Source organism: Rousettus aegyptiacus, unplaced genomic scaffold (genome assembly GCF_014176215.1).
Source record: "Rousettus aegyptiacus isolate mRouAeg1 unplaced genomic scaffold, mRouAeg1.p scaffold_m13_p_1, whole genome shotgun sequence".
Taxonomy (NCBI): Eukaryota; Metazoa; Chordata; class Mammalia; order Chiroptera; family Pteropodidae; genus Rousettus; species Rousettus aegyptiacus.
In genome coordinates this window covers 116,847,578-116,869,447 of record NW_023416284.1, presented here as the reverse complement: position 1 = coordinate 116,869,447, position 21,870 = coordinate 116,847,578, and the positions used below count along the sequence as shown (strand labels likewise).

Below are 21,870 nucleotides of genomic sequence, written 5' to 3'. Positions count from 1 at the left end.
ATGAAAAAAAAAGAAAAAGCCAGAAACATCTTCAAAAATAAAGTGAGGTGAAAACATAAGCTATCAAGGTTTTCTGCAAGTATCCAAAGAGGACATCACAGAAGTTATCTTTACTACTTCCTGCTGGGGGCTGCTCTAAAAATTCCTGAAAAAGCTACAAACCCTTTTATTATAGATGGATTCCTGGATGAGACACAAGTTCAAAGAGGTTTGCAGGGGTGTGTCTCGCTCCTGTCTCTCTCCCACGGGGAGAGGGGGAGAGTGATTCGGTTCAGCTCCACAGCAGCAAGCTGAGGGCTTCTCGGTTGGTCCTCACTCTGAAGGCAGCTTGGCAGAGTATCACTCTGAAAGCCTGTGCCAGATTTAGAAATTGCTGGGGAAGAGCACTGAGCGATGTTTGGCAGCGTTGCCGTTGAGAGAAACCTCGCAGGAAAGAGCTGCGCTGTTTGCAATGGGCTCTGTATTTAGCTATCAAGCAGCTCAGACCCAAAATCTTCACCTTTTAAGAAGACAGTTTTACCTCCAGCTATTTTGAAGATCATTTTATGCAGAGAAATAAAGTTACATTCTTGAAATTACTTGAGATTGCTACTGGAGGGAAAGGGAGTTTTTTATGTGTCCTGTATTTTTTTTTTTTTCCTAAATATGATCTCTACTGTTGTTTCTCTTGATTCATATTTGAACAAATGGCTTAGTTCTTTTCAACAATATTAAATTTCATATAATTTAATCATTAAGCAAACAAGTAAGATTGTTCTCAATTTCATGTGTATTATGCCAATTGACATAAGCAACATGAATGACTTCACATTATTAAAACATTACCTGACTTCTCTAATAGCAAAGGAAATAAAAAAAATGGTTTGTCATTTGATATGTACTAGAGGAACAAAATGGACTTCAGTCCCAAATTAAATCCTAATGACTTCCTATTGGAATACTCCAACACTTAAAGGTTCTTTTGCTTCATCTCAAAATTGTTCTAGCTTTTATCTTTTTTTGTATCAGTTTGGGGGTCACATAAGCTTCCCTAGGTGACATTTCACGTATATGATCTGAAAAATGTAACAGCATTTGAGAAAAGGAAGAAATGAGAAAAAAAAAGGAAAGGGAAGTTATATGCCAGACATCACCACCTGTGCCTTCACAGAAGATATTTTATTTTAGCCTCATGCCATTCACTCTGAGGCAAAAAATAAAAAACTAATTTGTGACCTCTTATTTCTTATATTTTTAACCTTTATTCCAGACATATTTAACTTCCTGTCACCAGTTTATCAATATTGCAAGGTGAGACCTTATAGATCTGAAAGGAGAATGAGGTGAGATTTGCTTGTCCAAGTGCCCAGATACTCAGAATTTGGGATAATAGCAAGCCCTGGTTGGACGCTACCTGGTAGACATGTCAGACTTTGCCAATCTCTGTCATGAACTGTGTGTCTCAGTTTGTTCACTAGTACCATCCTACTCATCTGATTTCATGCTCTTGTTAAGCTCCTAAACCTCTGCATGGACTTAGAGAACTACATGTGCAGATTAAGACTTGATGCCAATATTCATGATCTAATTGCCTTTATGGTTGAGTCGGGAAATCCTATTCCACTTAAGAAATGGGATGACTGTTGAATGAGGGGAGGTTGGTGGTTTCTGGGAAAGGTAACTAGAAATATCAGCCTTGCCTGTGTCATCCCTGTGTCCCCATTTAAAGGCAGTCCCTGCAATCCCTACTCTCTGTTCCGATAAAACCCAGCTTTGTTGTGGCAACTGTAGTCATTCTCCCATATCCAGATACACATCCTATTTTATTACAAACAAAACAAAATATTAAATGCATTTTTTTGGCCTTTCAATTCAGCCTGAAAAACAAAGTTCTTGGCAACTCAGTCCATTTTTCCTTAAATCCTTCTCCATACACGACTTTCTCCTGAACAAGTTAGAAATGTTAGGATGAGTACCATAACCCTCCCACTCTGGGCCACTTATTCTTTAAAACCTGCTAAACTTTCTTCATGACACCACTCACAGTGGCCTCTTACCATGGCCACTAAACATCCCAAACAAGAAAGGTTTAAAACATCACTTAATCAATGCTCTGCCCTTAAAAGTCATCAGTATTGTCTTTCCCTTAGTTACACAGTTATAAACATTAAAAAAAAAAAATCACACTAGTGTCAAGATCACATCACTTGCCTTATGCCTCCAGGTGCCCCAGGTTGAGCCAGAGGAGGATCAACTCTCTGCTCTTCACTATAACCTTCATTCTGTGGAAGACTTGTATCCAGTAGCCTCCCTCCATCTTCATCTACTTTAAACTTTCGCTTTCTTAATCTTCCAATCCCAATTTTCCCTGAGGGCCTGTTAAGTTCCCCTCTCCTATCCACCTTCATCTTCAAAAGCCTTGCCTATGTCTCATTAAGGGAGGGCACAGATAAAACCCTTTCATAGTAATGAGTCATACCTAATGTCCCTGTAAATAGTCAAGCTTGGAGATTCACTCAATTCTCCAACTGAACTATGTATAGTATATGCAATATGACCTCTTTTCAAATTGCTATCTAATTGCTTCCCCACTATTGGCTTCATTTTTTTTAAATGGTTTATTTGGGGGGAGACTATTGGTTTTAGATTAGATAGGCAAGGATGCTTGTCTGTTTTATAATCCACAGTCACATGTCTGTAAATAATTTTATCTGTACTCTATGTTATTAATAAGACTAAATGGGAAATGAGAAGGGAGGAAAGGACAGAGGGAGCGGGAAGGGAAAGGAAGGGAGGTGAGGGAGGGAAATGAGGGAGGGAGGGAGGTGAAGGAGGGAGGGAAAGGGAGGAAGGAAGGGGGAGGAGAGAGAGAGAGAGAGAGAGAGAGAGAGAGAGAGAGGGAGGAAGGGAGAGAGAAAGGGAAAGGGAGAGAGAAAGGGAGAGAGAAAGGGAGAGAGAAAGGGAGAGAGAAAGGGAGAGAAATCTGTTCACATTTATTTTAAGCATTTTGCTACAAAATTGCTTGATGGGTTTGGATGAAGATTCTGGGACCTCATCTGGTGCAGCCTAGACCTCCTGCCAGTGCTGGGGAAGAAAAGAGGAGCTTGGCCCTGTTACTGACGCTACAGAACAGCCACAGGATCCTCAAAGACTGATACAACAAAATCATCCAGTTAAGCACTTTCTTTTTTCCCTTCCATTTAGTGAAAGGGTTTATTGTAGCTTATTTTGTATCACAATCTTGTTATTTTCACCCTCTGACATCAAGCTGTAAGATTGTCTTAGAGCCAGGCACAGCCAGGGACAGTAGAGATGAGAAGAATATGCAGGCACCAAGAAAGTGGTTTCCTAGCAACAGTAACTATTTCAAATATTTCATAACTCTTGTGTAGTTTGAATTTCCATAGCAATGTAGAGAATAGTAAATAGTAGATGCTGTTATGTGCTTAATGCAAATGAATTCTAATAAAAAAACAACTGATTAATGGAGGAAACGTCTATATTTGTTCTATTAGATTCTGTCTTATTCAGTATTATACATCTTAGCTTCCAAGATCTAGGTTTTGTTGCTGAAAGTAATGTGCTGTGATAAATCAGATGGTTTAATTAAAAAAAAAAAATTCTTATTGCCTGTTTTCTTTTTCAGAGGCATCTACCAAAGCAATTTAAAAGAGAAAGGTACTGTAGAAGAAGACACTGTATTTTCAAAAATACAAGTTTTATGAAGTGTAATTATTAAGATGTCAGTTCTGGAAGTCACAACAAATTGTTATGCAAATTATCAATTTGTTGTTGTCGTTTTTTTAATAAAGTGAAATATAATTGACTTGACAGTACCAGAGTGATCATTTCTCCCTTCCCTCCTGACTTGAAATGATTTGGGTTATAAAATTGGATCCACTGAAAACAAAATCATTTTTAAAATAAATTAAGCCCCATACACATCACATTTAAAATGGCACAGTTACAGTATTTCATCTCTTTTCTCTTTCTTTAACTGCAAGGCTATATTCCTCCCTTGTGTACATCTACCTCCTTCACAGGAAGACTGCAGGAGGAAATATGGGTAAAATCTTTTGAACTCATATTGAAACAATCATTAAAAACTAAAAACAACCAAATTATATAACTATATGTCACAAATTATGTTACTGTGTGTCAAAAATACACGTGTATCTGTTATCCAGTCTCTAAATTGAAGGAAATGTTTCTTACATTGCTTGTACACTTTTAAGAAAGAAAAATCCATATGAAATTATCTTGAATTATTGTGAAGAAAAACTTTTAAAGTGAAAAAAATCAGTAGAGATAAAACTATGTGAACTCCTATAGGATTATCATGTAGATTAATAGATATGAGTCATTACCCAGTACTTTATGGTTAGCTATTTCGTCCTTTGCTTTGGTGTATTTTTTTGGAATGTTATGTTCCCAGTAGACACCAGGGTCATGGAATAATGCTTCTGTTCCCCTGGGCTGTGGTTAAGGTTAGGGCAGTGCGATCGCAGGTAATATGAGACAGACCCATGGGTAGTGTCAGGCGATATACATTTAGAAGGTCAAGAAGAATTTCTGTGAACCCAGTGAGGCCTCCTTATGATGTGGTCTTTGGAATTCACAAAATTTAAACAAGATTCTTTTGGTTTTTCAGTAAGAACTTCCTCTGAGGAATTCTGAAGGAAACCTTCCCTATAACTGAAAGCTGCTCTGTGTATTTATAGGAATGTTACAGTGTATTTTTAAGGGCCAATGTGAGAATATTGGACATGCAAATTTTCATTTTAGGGTTGAAATGAAAAACAGTTATGACATTCTACTATTAATCTATCAGCTATAAAATTATTTAGTTTGGACTAATCACTGAAAATACAACAATTACAGGGCCACTAGCCATTTTACAGAAAACATATTTATAGACACCTATTTTAGCAGAAGCATTTATTCCATGACTTAATTATCCTTAAATCATGTTTTGACAGTTACTAGTCCAATTAGCAAGTATAAAAAAAAGTTCTAATGGAAATGAATTTTTGTGCCAAATATTTTTCTTCTTGTAAGCAGCAAAAATTTGATAGTACGCCATCAAAATTTCTGTCACTTTAAAATCTGAATATTTTGACCACAGCCTAAAGCTATCTGGAAAGCTTATTTCTAAAGAAAAAGAGAGGCTTAGAGATGGGATACTTTTCTCCTCTTTAACACTTAAAGTATTATATCTTCTGAAAATTGTATGTGAATATATCCTTATCTTGCTTAAAATCCACACTGTTTATTCTTAACTGTCAATCAAAAATACATACCATGTGTCTACTCTAAACAATTTTGTTACATAAACACATTAAAAATAATATTAATATAAAGGACCCACGAGCTGTTACAGGTGAAGAACAGAGCCCTAAATTATTCAATTTGTGTTTAACTTTTACTTTGGTTTATAAAGAATTTGATACTTGGAGATGTTTTAATGCTGATATTCTAGGTAAAAATTTGTGAAGAGGGAGTAATAATGCTTAGCAACTGTGAACTAAATCAGATTTTTTAAATGATGAAATATCCTCCCCTTGCAATACGAAGTCATTATTCTCTTTTGTTTTTCATCATATGTTCTTATAATACACATGTGGGTTTATTGCTGACATTTGCATCATACTAAAGTAGCTTGGAAATATTGTTCTCCCCATCTGGTAAATGAGGTAAAAACCTTTGGTTACCTTCACACATCATTGTAAAAACTACGTGGTGTATACTCATATACACGTGTGTCTTTTTTGCAATGTGCACGTCATAATAAAGTTCTCGAACAAGATAGATAATGCAAAATGACAGCATAGACCATTTTCACAAAAATATTAGCGTGACACCATGTCATTGTGTGTTTTAGTCGCCACCATCTCCAGAGTAAATGCTAAAATGACTCATAAACTTTGTAAATACTGTATCAGTGCTTATAAACACTCAGTATAACTTTTGCACTGGTTGGAAAACAATATTTTATCCCTAAACAACTCAAGTCTGCTCAGGATAGATTTGGTGCAAATTACTGTCTCCACTTATAAAGGATCATTTCTTTCCCTCACTGCTGACAATAACCTTAACCAAACCTGTAAAAAATGATGTGATTATACACTTACAGTGCTTGGGGATAATTATTACCTATTATGCTCCACTATATACATTTTTTTTTGTATTTTCTGAGTATAAACAACTATATCAAAACCATTCATCTTTAGTAACCTTAACCACAACTTAGAGGCAAAAAAACTTCATTACTTGTCAACATTTTCTGTCTAAAAATAAGTTAATTATGAGGAATAGGGATATGTTGTGTGTAGAAGCACAAGTTAGAGAATGGGTTTGAGAAATATCATTGCATTATATTTGTGAACTGTACCTTTAAAAAATATGACACCTTACCCTCCTGCCCACCTGTTTTTCTAACAGACTTATCTATATCTACGACTCCATCATAACCTTTTTTTGTATCTATTCTCTCTCGTTCTTGCCACCTCTGGCTATGTTTTCCCTTGCATTATCCTAGCTATTGTAATCCATCACTTTCAAAGCCCAAAGAACCCTCTTGAACTTTGCCTTAAAACTTTGTTTTAGCTTTGACTTCTAAATGATTATCTTTGGAAGAGAGTAGCTTTAATCTGAAGACCAAGACATTAAAATAAAATATATTTGTTAATGCGAAAATTACTCTTGTAGGCATCACTCTTCTCTCTCACAAGAATCATATTTCTTACCTCTCTCCGAAGAATGCAGTGGACCATGACTATCACAAAGCCTTGCAATGAATCAAACACGGCAAAAAGTATCTGAAACAATATGGAGCGTTTGTCTGTCATGGCCAGAACCGCAGACATCCATGTCAGAGCCAGAAGGGGCAACACCACACAGGAGCTCCAAAGAGATGCCCTGTTAAGAGACAGAGAAAGTAACCTTATGAGGCTGCACATCACACCCCAGGCAAAAACCAAATCCCCATTCAACAAAGCATTCTTTTACGTGGCACCAAACCATTAATTTGGAAACCACAAAGCAGGTAACATTTCCCAGTTTCATTTAATCTTTTATAGACAATCCCGCAATACTTATAAAGGCAATTGCCAATTATAAATATTTAAGTATGCTCTTAGCTCTATTATTAGCAATTTTTTTTTTCCATCATAGCATTTTCTCACATGCACTGTAAAAGATTTGTAACAAGAAGATGTAAATGATCAGGACTAACATGGCGTTACTGGCGGTGGTGGCTGACAAAGCTGTTGTTGAAACTACTCCACACTTGGCACATTTGAGCGTCAAACCGCTATGAGGCTCACTCATCTGACTGCAAACAAACAGAACACCCACAAAAAGAACAAAATATTGAATTGTCACCAAAAAAAAAACGTTGCTGCTGCAAGTTAGCTTTCAAATACGATTTCATGCAGAAAAGTATATTCATCAAAGATGAATGTTCTAGGTAGTTTTAAAGATGCATTTATACTACACATTATTTTTGTAACATTTACCTTTTAATAATACGGGCCTTTGTTGCATGCGAAGCACATTTTCGTAATTTACACCATAAATGGCCCTTGTGTCTACAAAGTTGCCCAATACACTGAGTTAAACATAAGCATGTGTTTGTGTAGACAAACAGTGAAAACCCTTTATTCAGACCCCTGAAAATCAAACAAGTAAGGACTCCAAGCTTCAATGATATTCTTATCTTTTGCAAAAGGCACGTATTATCAATATGTATCTCGGAAGACCAATATAGGAAGATATGTATTTTAGGTCTCAGTCATTTGTGGAAGATGTAGCCTTTGTCTCAAAATATCTGTATTTTGAAATTTCTTATAGTATCAATGTACTGTGCATATTTTAGGATGATCTGAATATAGGGGATGATGAAATTTGATGAAATTAGTTGATAATAAAAAAGATGATAGTTTTCTGCTTTAATAAACACATTTAACATAATCCTTAAATTCAAAAATTTTTCTTCTGCACATTTCATTATGGATACCAACTAATAGTATTTAAATGGTCGAGTCTAGTCTAGAGCACTTTGCAGGCAAATTTAAATTCAAATAATTCAAGTTCAATCTACTATGTTATAGAAGCAAAGTCATAATACATGAAAAAACTTTATATACATTTTGCTTTAGAAAAGAGTCCTTTGAAAACAAATGGTTTATTAAAATATAATCCCCTTAGGAGAAACCAAAAAGAAATTACTTGAGTCGAAATTCAAAACATCTTGAAATTATTTCCTGTGGTGTACTTCTCCATTCCCATATAGTGTTTATGTCTAAAATATGTTAGCCCAGTAGGTTTTTTTTTCTTAGTAATATTATAGTGGACTTACATCACCATGTGTATAATAAAAGTGGCAGAACAGACAAAATCATAAGAGGCTCGTAATTCAGTACGTCTGGTCTCTTAAACAAGTGCACTCATTTGTTAATAGTGCTCGGATGGGATAATAAATCTGAAAGCAATTAAGTAAGTAGATTGATCAGTGGACCCTATGAGAAAAATCCAAGCTTTCAGAGCTAGATGTGGGGGTGGGGAATATAATACTAAATCATTCACTGTACTGATTCACCCCAGGATATATGTACTAACCACAGCTATCTGAGCTTTCCAAAATAATAAGTAACCAGTAGTCTATCCACTGCAGTTCATAAATATCTCAACAGGCATGTCAATGTGTTTGAAACTACTCCAAAATGAGTACCTAGACCAGTATTCTCCACAGTAGCTGGACCAGATGTATCTGCTCAACTCCAAAGACTAATTTAATGGGATCCAGGCACCTGTATTTTTTCAAAGTTCCATAGATTATTCAGATAAACAAACAGGAACGAGCATCGCTGTCCTAACTATTCATTTGTGTGTCTTCAGTCTTGTTAAGTCCCACCAATTAATTTAAAAGGCAAGTCTTCATCATTGAGTGATTACTTTATCACAGAAGATAGGCTATTTGGTGTTTGTGTTTCAAACACGGATATGGCTACCTTTCTCAATTTCAAGGACACTATGCCTGTAGGCACTGAAATAAGATTGGAAAGGCAAAGATTACTAAAAAATAATTTTCCTAAAAATTACTAAGAAATAAAACACAATATCAGTATTTTAGCCCTAAAAACTATTTTTAACTAAGTATGGGCTTTCTTTAAGTGTCTCTGAAATGCTCATTTCTCTTTATTTGTGATTTATTTGAGACTGACTAAAAGGTCTACACATAATTCTCTTAGCACTAACTGTTGAAAACTATGCTTGATGTTTACTGGTTGGACGACTTTGGAATTCTGTTATTAGAATTATTAGATGTGAATGGAACAGAAGAAAGATAGGTTACTCAGAGAGAGATCTAATATTTTTTCCTAGTTTGCATGGCCACTACAGAAATTAATATAATATAAAGAACACATAGTCCGAATGCTAAATTTAGTTGCTACAGTGAAAAATAAAATCTTATTTCTTTGTTATAGGGGAAATTATGCAGTTATAAAACAAACACAATGCTAACAGTTAAAAGAAAAATTGAATTTCCTTCAAGTTCAGATGTAATTAGTATCCACTAGAGCACTAGTGTCTGAACACAGGTCACTTCACTTCTCTCTCCATGATTGTGGGGTCTTGAAGTCTCCAAATTCTAGTTCCTGTCCCAATTTTCTCTTAAAAAAATTTTTTGGGGTCTGATTGGTTTATTTTAGTACTATAAAACATTCCCTGGAAAAAAATATTTTTTCCTTCCCTTTGGAAAAATCTCATGAGATTTGTAGAAGATCCCGGTATAGTAGTCTCCTTAATTTCAGGTAGATAAGGTAAAGCAGTTTAAAATACATAGTAGATAAGAAAGTTCCACTGCTGCGAGAGAGAAAATAAAATATTCTCTTCGAGATGTTCTCAAAAGATATAGATGTTTTATCTTATTTTCATTCTTTCTAATCATAATTTTATATAAGATTTGTTCATGTTTATAATAAATTCCCCCTTGTTAAATATATTTCATGTATTAGAAAAATTTAATATAGTTGGGTATTATAAAACTTGTCAAGCTATTGTATTATTTATTAAATATTAATTCACTCATTCATTTATAAATATTTATTGAGCATAAATATATGGTTGGTGGTTTCTAATAACTGATTAAAAATAGAAAAAATAGGACAAGGCACATTTCAAAAGAAATGCTTGATATATGTATATTCAAAAAACCCGAAGTGGTCAATGTTTACAATTAGGGAGATAAGTTGTTAAGTTAATCAATTAGCTTTCTGCTCAATGTTTTTTAGTTAATTCTGGTTATATGTTCTTTACTGAAGTCTTTATTCCTGTCTTCACTGCTTTCTCTGTGAAGTAAATTAGCTTCGAACATTCAAGTCTTCCAAAAAATTTCCTTTAGTAACACTTAAATAGAGAGCAAATTTGAATCTATATACACTTAAGCTAAAAAATCATTTTATAATATAGCTAAAAAAATTTTTAAATCTAGATTCATTTGTTTGCTTATTGTTCTTTTCTGCTTTGGATAGTAACCAGTATTCTGCTTCTAACAACATTTCTATTTCTTTAGCAGTGACCTTGAAACCAGAAAACACTACTTGACTCAGTTTTGCCAGAGAAACAGATGCAATTTTTATCATATTTTTAGAAATATAGGTTTTAAAATTAACATAGAGATCGAAATGGATAATTTCTAAATTCATAATGTGACAATGTTGTCATTTCTCCTAAACCTAAGTTATCTCTTACAAAGAGCTATGTGAATCAAAGTGGATATTACATATAAAACAATTAAATGAGAAAAAATATTAAATGTAAATTTAATAAACCTTGAAAATTACTCATGGCGGATGGTCTCATCTCTTTTTCTGACCTCAATGTCATTGATGGTGAAATCATGGAAGCTTGCTTGGTAGAAGTCATGGTCCTTTGAAAACAACCTGTCTGGCTTGGCTTCTAAAACGATAGCCACCACTTGTGGAGGGAGTGCTTGGTATTTGCTAGATGTGTTAATAAATGCTTTATACATATTATATTCCATGTGTTCTACTATGAGGTAAGAGTTATTATCCTATCTTACAGGTAAGAAGACTTAGCTGCAGAAAGATTAAGTAACATGTTCAAAGACATACACACAGGTAGTAAATTGCAGAGCTAGATAGTGAGTATGCCTTTTTTTTTTTTTCAACCTCAAAGCTTTATCTTAACCATTCACTACTCTCTCCCCAATTAAAAAGAAAATTATATAAGTTTACGCCACAAGTGGCAGAATTGAGTATTTATACCCAGTAGTCAGTGTGATCGATTTATTCTTACATCATTATTCTGGATGGAAATAACTGAAGAAGCTACTGCTCCAGTTCTAATCAGAGGTGGCAGACTAACAAGAGTAATCTTGAAAGCTTCAAGTCAAAGTCCAGTGTCTACAGAAGTTCAAGTCTGCCTATTTAAAGATGCTGTGGAGACTCATTTGAAGTGGAAAAAAAAAAGTATCTAAATGGAAAGTGATTCCTCCCATCAAAAAGAAATCCCCAATAATGTTTTTTGTTATATCATTGTGGTTCTGATGTTTGATATGAATGATACCAAATTTTATACTGAAAGCTATTAAGCCTAGTCTTTTACTAGGGAAAAAAAATACCTGGACTATCTTATAAATCATTACAGAGATTATAAAAACACAGAGGACCTAAAATTCTCACCAGTCATCAAATACTATGACTATTAAATAATACCTTAAATTATTTAAAAAAATAAAACAATTGCAGGGTAAGTTGTGAATAAAGGCATAGTTAAACAGAAAGGAGAAAGCTATAAACTTTTTGCAAGAAAAGATACAAAGAGAAATTCAAATGCATTAATACTTCATTCAAGCTTCTACAAATTTTTATGATGAAGTGAAGATATAACCTTAAAATTACTATCAATCTGCTTAAGAAATGTTAATAAGTCATTAGATCTGGTGACATTATAACAGTAAAATGCTTTTCTAGATTTTATAAATGGTTAAAACGCACAAGTGAAAATTAATAACTTTCTAGCAAGTTATAGTCAAAATGTCATATTGAATAAGAATATATGACAAGAATAGTGTTTCATAAGTGATTATTTCAAGTACAGAAATCTTCTGATACATACAATTAACCAAAGAAAATGCAGTATTTTCACCCTACTAGGGTTTGCTTCTCCCAATTCAATTCTGTCTCATATGACATTATGTTCAATCTACCCTTTTGTCCTTTGTGACCAAAACTAGCTAGTCTTTGAAAACGCTCACCTAAGGGCAAGTATTTTAAGACTAGCCTTAACATATAATCTTTTTCTGTTACCAGCAAGCTGTATGCACAAACTCAGATTTTCTTAATGGTCTTAAAAATTTTTTTTTGTTTTAAAGATTTTTGGCTACATTACTTAAGAATAATAGCACATTGGAAACTTGAATGGCAGAATCTACCAGATACACTGGTTCACCAAGTCAGTTAGTGATGATCTGGAATTAGAGTATGGGATTCACTGGTAAAGAACCTTCAAAATCCACCAATTGCAGCTTACCCGGCTCTGTGTTTGAGCTTTTTATCTAGGATCCCATCTCTGGAAACAAGTTTATTAAATACCAAAATGCCAATCACCATGTTGACCTGTCAAACAGAAACAAAGGTTGACCTTTCAATGATATTAAAGGGAATCAGATCCCTGTTTCTCCTGAAAACAATTTTTTCTCAATTTACAACCACCACAGAATTAAATACTCACAATAGTAGTGACATGAAGCACTTCTCAAATATTTTATAAGTGCATAAAAGAATACAGAACAATTTAACAGTGGTGTGTTAAAGTTTTAAAGTACATTAAGTACATTTGATTTCAATGCTTTGCAGTTAACACTGAGAAAATTAACTTTCAATTGCTTAACTTTTAAATGATGCCATACTATGCCAATCTGGCATTCTTCTTTCTGAGTTACCCCTGAATAAAATCAATTGGCTAAGTGAGTTTTACCCTTGTCTGACAGTCAAAAGATTTTGAGTCTCACAGTATGAGTCTAGTGTGAGCCCTGGCTACCAAAGGTGCTAAGGATTTGTCATTGCCTCCAGCAGGGAGAAAAGAATGCCTAAATTCCTCATGCTGTGTGGCTATTTCTCCTGTGGAGTGGGCAGCATTTTGATGCACCATGCTTTTCAAGACAATGCAGAAAACCTATTCAACTCACCAGACTCCTTTAAAAGATGGACACTAACACCACTTCTTATAATGTGCGCTATTGAACACTTCTCAGCATTTTCTAGGACTCTCTTACTCTCACTTAAAAGGATTTAAATACAGCTGAAATGAAATCACATATATTTTTCTTTCTCAAATAAAATTGTAAAAAGCCGCAGAGATAGCTGTGGTCTATTTGCAGCAGCTTATTATGATGAGTACCCATGGTTCTCTAATCTACTCGTACTTCCTGATAAAGGAATCCATTCCAACAATGAAACCAAGATAATCAGAGAAAAATATTTCTTCTTTCTGCCTTCCTGTCCCTTACCTCCACCATCAACAGAATTTTGATGCTACTCCAATACAAACCATGATTACACTGAAACTAGTTTTTCACAAAAAATCTCTTTAAATCAAGCGGGATGACTTGGCCGGATGAAATATAAAGCTGAAATATGTTTAATTGCTGGTGTAAGGAAAATGCAAAGCACCTGTGAGGTGAGAACTTCAGAGTGTCCTGACAAGACACCATTTAATCAGGAGACTTACTCATCTCGAACTTCTCATTATTTAAACTAATAAAAAAAGCGAATTTCATGGATTCTATTAATCTCCGATTAATCAGGATCAGATTCATCCCCAGTCCAAAAACATACTTTGGTCTTTCAATTATACACATACTCTTTGTTTATTCATTTTACAATTATATGTATATTAACCTAGCAGCTTAGGGAAATAATTCAATTGATTAAATAAAAATTCCATGCAGCAGACAAAAATCATATCTAATAGTTCCAGTTTTCCTATGCTCTTCTCAACACTTATGCCTAGATTTTATTTCTCTTGTGAATATTAACAGTTCCTGCTCTTTGTTATAGAGTGAAAACTTTAAAGGAAGAAAATGTCTCATAGAGTTAAGAAAGATGTTCCTAGCTCCCAATTTATTGAATGAATCGTTCAAGAAACCAAAGGATAATTTTCTAATTAGAACCTAATTGCATAGTGATATAGATTTTTGTATTTAATTCAGATCATTTCTTTACTCTCTTACATTTTTCAAAGATTTACTGAACAAGAAAGATTTGTAATCAATAAATTCAGAGAGAAAGGCAAATTGGTAGGAAATTTTCATGTCCCTATAATTAAACATGTACAGAAATTACTTTTAATTCCAAAAAGAAAAAAAAATTAAATCCTCATGCATAACATATGGCAAGGGGTCTCAACTGGGGGTGATTTTTACCCTCAGGAAGCATTGAGAAATGTCTGAAGACATTTTTGATTATGACCCCCAAAAAAGTGGTATTACTGGTATCTAGTAGGTAGAGGCCAAGATGGCCCTACAGCAAAGAAATAGCTGGTCCAAAACCTCTGCGCAGCTGAGGATGGGAAATTTGGCATATGGACATGTATTTTCTCATTGATATTTGGCTGCAGCAGCATTTATTAAGTTTGAGAGATCTCAACTATATAGATTATATAGAACAGTAAAAAGGTAAAATGATCATAAGTGATGGAGTTTTATACATGAAAGAAGAATTTATTGACACTCAAACTTCTTTACAAATATGAAATTACTGTAAGAGAAATCCCATACTCCCACATTTAATATTTTTCGGTCTTTAAAACAGGAAATTTTGGAGTAATAAGGGACTGAATAGCAGTCGATATTCAAATTTAAATAATAATTCACTGAACTTTAATATTTCTACACAACAAACACAAAATTGCCACTCTAATGGAAACAAAAGTCTTTTTTTTTTAACTAAGAAAACAAAATAAATCAATCTCAATTTTTACCAGGACAACGGCCGCTGCAGGTCCAACAAAAGCGTAGAGTAGTCCTCCTTCAAGAGAGAGCCAGCAACTGAAAATAACATCAGATAAAAACTAACAAAAATTAGTGATAAGTGTTAAATCACAGAAGTGTGACACAAAAAACTTGGACTATGTGCTTAGCCTTAGAATTTTGATAAATTCCAAAGCTTTGTAATAAAAAAAAAAAATTGCATAGATGTGGGAAAAGCTAAGGTTAGAGCTGTTCATGAGTGAAAAATACTATATATGTCTTACAGAAAAGAAACTTTTATTTAAGGCCTTACTTTCAGGCAGTTAAAACATTTTAGATAAATTACTCTTGCAGTGAGATTTTTATATTGACTTTCAGTACAAAGATGACAAGTTGTGCAAAACGCTGCATTGCATTCATTATAGAATTTTTCAAATATATACTTTTAAGCAAAACTGTGTTTTTAGATTCTTAGACATGCCATTTACCAGCTCTTCCTTGAGGCCACTGAGCTACTGGGAGAAACTGATACAAAAGCTATCACTGCAGTGAATGGATAATTTACATGAATAGTTTGCATGCTTTTTTTTTTTCTAATTTTACTTTTTCCCCAAAGTCCTAAGAAAATTCACTAGAGATAAACTTTTGATTAAAATCAGTGTAGCTGTGTTTATTTTAATTACTAAATTCACCAAGATATGCAGGTTTGTACTGATAGAGACATGGTAACCCATTTATGAAAAAAACATTCATTCTCGCACAGCACAGGGAAACCCAAGAGGACATGGGGCTTGGCACTGGAGGGTTTGCAAGGTGGCTCATCTGCTCATGCAGAATCCAGGAGAACCGAATGAGGAAACTATGTGGGACCATTTTATCACTGTTGTGGGCACTATCATGCCCACAATTTCATGAACCTGTTTTTGACATGTGACTGTTTTCAACAGTACTTATCAGTCCACAGAATCAGCATGCTGCCTTCAAAATTAACAACTGTTCTATGTCTGTTCTAACAACAAACTTCTATATTTGTTGTGGTGGTAGTTACATGACTTATGCATCTGTTAAAACTCACAGAACTCTAAACCTAATAGGGTAAATGTTACCCCATGTACACTATAACTGAATATTTTTCAACTAGTAATTTTATATGCATTTATACACACACATACATGTATCAATTAAATCCACAACACAAATGTGTTTATGTGTGTATGTAAAGTCTCCATTTAGTTATTGTTTCTTGCCATAACAGCATACAGATAAAATTCTACTTTTCCACTTTGTGACTGACGATTTAATATCTATTTTTTAAATAAAATGCCTGGAGAAAAACCTTTAAGTGTGATAGAACACTTTAGTTTGGTGTCTCTGAGACTGCCACTAAATTTCTATATTTGTGTGTAAGTAAATCTTTGCATTATATTTGGTTTTAATCATAAGCTCCTTGAAAGTTAAAACCATATCATCCATAATCCTACATCTTTCCATATCCCCAATACAGTACCATTCAAATACTGGATTTATACCGAAGAAATCATATTATTGTGAAAAGCAACTGCTTAAAGGAAATACTGCTGGAGTAAGCACTGCTTGACAACATAAGATATCAGGGAGGTTTTATTCCCCTGATAATAAAGATTGCCTAAGAAAACAAGTGCTCTGATGACAGAGTTCTTTAAATTCTTTAGATGTTTCTTTTGGATGGACAGGTGAAGTCTCTTGGCACAATCAATTTGAATGAACCTATGTAAGGGCCTAATATTTAGTAGTTATTCTTATCTCAAACCTAAAGACAATTAAACAGAACACTTCACTTTAAAACTCATCCTTCTAATAAGATATGCATCTTTCTCCCCACTTCTCAATGCCTCCTCAGCTTGAAAGAATAGATAAAGTAAAATGTGAAAATGCGTTGCATTACATTTGAAATATAATCTTTATTTATAAATCCTCTCATAGAATTTATTAGTATTACAGTTATAATTAATTAGGATGAGCTGATATCATACCCCTTTTTCTCTCTTTTAATTTCTTCCCATAGCCCAGGCAATTCCTAATCTGGAATCTATTGATTCCTCTGATGTATAAGTGTTAGTATGTATTATCCTAACATATTCAAGAAAATTTGAACAAATATGACAAAATGTAGTTGATACCGATATATATATTATCGTCAATGAAATTAGAAGCTCAGATCAGAATCACATTCTAAAAGGTAAACATATCAAGATTTATCCAGTTCTATAAAAGTGTGTTTGAGATTGAACATGCAAGGTACATACCGAAATATTTAAAAATCAAGTACTCTGGTCTTATAGAGATATGGGAAACTGAAACAAGGATTCTGAACAGTGATGTAGTATTTATTTTCTACCTTTTGTGCATTTAAAAAACCTAACTTCATTCCTCACTAATGTGATTTCTACCATTGGTAATGACTCAATGACAAAATGCAAACAATCAGCAGTGCCTGCCAAGACTAATGAAGCACATCCATGATTTACTTGATGATAAACATGATTTATCACTGTGGATTGACTTACTAGTGATCAGTGCCATATCCTTTTGTCCTGGTAAAGCCTACCGATGTGGCCACTACTAATGCTGGTAAACCTGTAAGAAAAACATTGTCACACTTCACATTCAGGTATAACCACTGTGCATACTGGCTCAAGAGAGGCTAGGACAAACTTGAAATGATTAAATCGGAGGAACTACCTTTGGATGAATCACTTCATAAAGCATGTTTCCATTACAAAATTTCCTTCAAGTACAAAAATATGAGAGCGACAGCTGAGTTTTAAACTCAGTGCACTTCTCTGATGTTGCTAGGTTACCATCACATTTGGCATGGATTTAAGGGAAACTAATAACAGAGATTTAGTATATATTTTAAGTTATTTTTTCCCTAGAGATTTACACTGTTATAAAGGAAATTTACAGTTATAAAATCAGAAAGGCCAAAAAAAAAAAAAAAAAAAGGATGTTAAGGTGTGACAGAATATCCCAGAAGTAGAACGAACATTCAGGTGGCCATAAATTGATCCATATCAAATTGTACTTATAAGATATATATATATATATATATATATATATATATATAATCACTTAATTCTTTATTAATTACTTATGATAACAAGAAAGTAGGGACATGGTTAAGAACTATAATAATTTAAGTTTTGTGCTTCCTAATAACCCTCCTTTAATAATCCTGAATGACAGTCAGAAAATACATGCCAATTTCTCTTCATGGACATCTACATAGGCATTAGTTCATGCTTTGCTCAGTCCTTCCCCTGTACGAATTCTGATCTGACACCTTTTATGTTTATATGAATCATACCTTACTCAAGTTCAATGGAACCTCTCTAATCTATGCCATTTAAATTCTAATCTATGCTGTTTAAATTCATTTTTATATATTATCGTCAATGAAATTAGAAATAAGTTTGAGCCCAGTCTAATCAATACTGTTTAAATTCATTTTTAAGTTTTGGTCATGCCTTCTTTTCAGGAAGACATATTTTGTAAAATCCATCAGCTAATCAGCTTCTTGTATCCCTTCCACCCATCTTCTTTCTTCTTATCATTTTCCCTCCTTCCTGCTATTCTTTTTTGTGTCTTTTCAAGTGATATGAGGTTTAATGATAAGAACTATGGAGAGTACCTTAAAGAGATACATATTTCTTAACAAATACTGGTGTGTATAACTTCACTCTCTCTCATAGCTGAAGAGTTAACAGTTTTCATTTCATATAATTTAGATTTAACATTTTTTTTTCTAAATTTATTATGTTGCACTTAGCCATAATGAAACTCATGTGCCACTAGTCTGCTTACTCGCAGACTTCCTGATAATCTAGTACCATCGGTTGTGCATTTTTGCTACCCAGAGTAGGTTAATATTAACTGTAAACTTGGAGATTAACTGAATCCTCTCCTCAAGATCTTTGGTAATGATGTTAAATTTCTTAAATTCATCAATTCTGAAAATCACCATTCTTTATGCATCAAGAAGAGTCTTCTTAACTTTCATTCTATACTTTTCGGATTTATAGTACTAATTGATGACAAGAATGCCCCCACAATTCCATGCCAGTCCAACATTAGGTCTTTGATGTGAAATCCAGACAAAAATTTTATGAAAGTGTAAGTAGAATACATTCTCTAATTCTTAACAGCTTTCCCATTTTTTTTTTTATTATGGCAAAGAGCCCAAATACATTTGCCAGCCGTGATAGACCCTTGCTGAAACCTGATGGATAATCTTTAAGCATTCTTAATCCTATTTTTTTCCCAGCATTAATTATTCTGATATTGTATTAAGTCCACTTTTTTTTTTTGTAATTTTTCGGGCTCCCTCAAGCATCTCATTCTCTAGTCTTCTGGTACATTAGGTATTTCTCATGTAGTTGGTCTAAAATTTCTCAGAGTTTTAAGTGCAAGTCTTTTGAAACTCAGATGCAAACATGTCTAAATCCTGGGGTTTTTCTAAAACTAGTTTTTTAAACTAATTCTAATTAAACTAAATGAATTCATTAATTCATATAAACATTAAAATTGGCCCTATGAAATGCATAGACCTTCAAGATGTCTATTAAAAGGCAATTTAAGAGAAACTTTTCCTAATAAAAATAAGTAAAGAATTAATTAATTCTCAGTCCATCAACAATTCTATTTTTCCTTTGAGGACCTGACTGGGTGTTCATGAGGTTTCATTCATTCTCTAACTGGCTTTTTCCTTGTGGCATGAATAGCTGTAGTCTTTGTTTTGAGTGCTCTTGGAATAAATTCCTGTTTTCTTGTGGGAGATGTATGACTAGTATACATAACTGCAAGCCCTGAATATGTTAAAACCTTTTGCATTTTCAGAACATATTAGCAGAGAACACTTTGTTTTTCTGCCTGTAGATATCTCAGACCTAATCTCACACCATTCATTGTTAACCGACTAGCCATGTGGTCATCCAATATTCACTCCTTTTTAAAGTTCCAAATGCCCAAAGAAAGTTAAAAAATGACCAGCCTCATATATTTTCACTTCCATTATCAAATTAGACACAAATACAAGCAGCCTGAGGATAATCACACTCTACTGTTTTTTATATGTGTTCAGTCATTTTAACGAGAGCACAAAGGGTATATTAACATGCTTACCCCATCCAAGGCACAAAAAGCGTTTCCTTATAAGCCGTGTCCTAATTTTTCCAGTTACAGCCATATACGACTGCCACGCCTCAGTTAAAACCCAACAGAATGAAGCCAGGAAGAAAAAGTGCAAAAATGCAGTGGTGGTTGTACAGATGCTCTGTGGAAACAAAAAAGACTCACACTGAATATGAGGGGGAATCATGTGTCCTTCAGAGGACTGTTAATCTCCTTTTCATTGCTTTTATGTCAAATATCTACCTCTCCCCTGAGACAAAGTAATTATTTACAGAAATTAGAGACCCTGTAGTTTATGCTGTATATAATGTCAATGATAGAAAAAAAGTCTTAATTCCATTTATATGTTCGATTTTTTATGAGAAGAGCCTGAATGTAAATTTAAACTCAAGGGACATTAAAATTACTGCTTTACTTAATTTATTTTCTTGACATATAATTATGGGAAAGGTCCTGTCTTTGGTTTAATTTAAATTACAGACATCTTGCATAATTCTTTTGGCTACATTCTTTACCCTTCCTTTTTAACTGCTAATTCTTTGTTGTTTTATCTGTGTTGATATTAAGATTACATAGCAATAGCCTTTGAAAAGGAAAAATTACTTTGCTTTAATACAAGTGAGATATTCAAGGTATAAGAGCCAAGCATAAAATGGTTTGGCTAATAGCCTAGTACAAAAATAACTTAACAGGTAGATGGGGTAAAAGTGGTCAAATATGTGGTGACAGAAAGAAATTTAACTATGGGCGGTAAACACACAATGCACCATATATATATATATATATATATATATATATATACGCTTACTGTTAAATTGTACTTACTGTTAAATTGTACTCCTGAAACTTACTAGATTTTGTTAACTAATGTTCCAATACTAATTAAAAAAATAAATGTCACTCAAACATCATAGCTAGTAATAATAATAATAAAAATAATAGTAATAATTATAGCTTTTTAAATTGGGTGTCATTCTAATAAGAACTTTGCAGATATCATTTTTCTCAAAATTTTCAAACACCCTAAGAGGTGTAGTAATATTTATCCTGATATATAATGTTGAAGATTCTAAAGCTTAGAAAGGTTAGTAAAAATCAAAAATGTGTATGGAACCCAGGGCTGTCTGATACCAAAGTCAGGGAACTTAATTTCTTACATTAAATTTTTAGGTACTTATCTTTTCTCTTCTATTCTATTAAGGTAATTTTTAATTTGAGTTGTGCCATTGCTGTATCATCTGAATTACATTTCTTTAATAAAAATTTTTATATTTAAAAAAGCATATATTTTATAGTACTTAATACATTACTCTGTTATTACATTATAATGTGTGCCCTAATCAAATCATTTAAAGAAGCTAATCAAGTCACTGGACGTACACAGTCATGATTTCATAGATATTTTTCTTTATGCAACTTAATCACTCTGAATCTGCCATTAGTTACTTGTGACTTGTCTGCAAAGATGAGCAACTTCATCTTGGTAAAGACTTCTACTTATTTCACTATTGGTATAATTTCTTAGTGTAAATCTTATTAAAATGAAAGTCTTTATAAACTAGAACCAGTAACCGAACTAATTTCTTTGTTAGTCTCAGCCTTGCTCTTACCAAAAACTGAAGAAAGCAAAACAGAGAACTAGAAACAAGTCATAAAAATTCATAATAAAAAAATAAAAATACAACTTCCATCCTCCCACCTCCACTCCATTCCACAGCTCAAGT

At 33.5% G+C, this 21,870-nt stretch overlaps 1 protein-coding gene across 4 annotated transcripts in view; it reads right to left on the bottom strand.

Moving 5' to 3' along the window:
- ADGRB3 (adhesion G protein-coupled receptor B3) overlaps positions 1-21,870 on the bottom strand; it is a 653,858-nt gene that overhangs the window by 35,277 nt on the left and 596,711 nt on the right. For 3 of the 4 annotated variants that reach the window (XM_016157597.2, XM_016157599.2, XM_016157601.2), the window contains 6 exons: positions 20,138-20,288; positions 17,524-17,593; positions 14,989-15,055; positions 12,538-12,623; positions 7,214-7,312; positions 6,726-6,897 (listed from right to left, as the gene is read on the bottom strand). In XM_016157597.2, coding sequence (XP_016013083.2) covers positions 6,726-6,897; positions 7,214-7,312; positions 12,538-12,623; positions 14,989-15,055; positions 17,524-17,593; positions 20,138-20,288 — 645 coding nt within the window. The remainder of the gene's footprint in view (positions 1-6,725; positions 6,898-7,213; positions 7,313-12,537; positions 12,624-14,988; positions 15,056-17,523; positions 17,594-20,137; positions 20,289-21,870) is intronic. The other variant, XM_016157598.2, reaches the window with a different exon arrangement.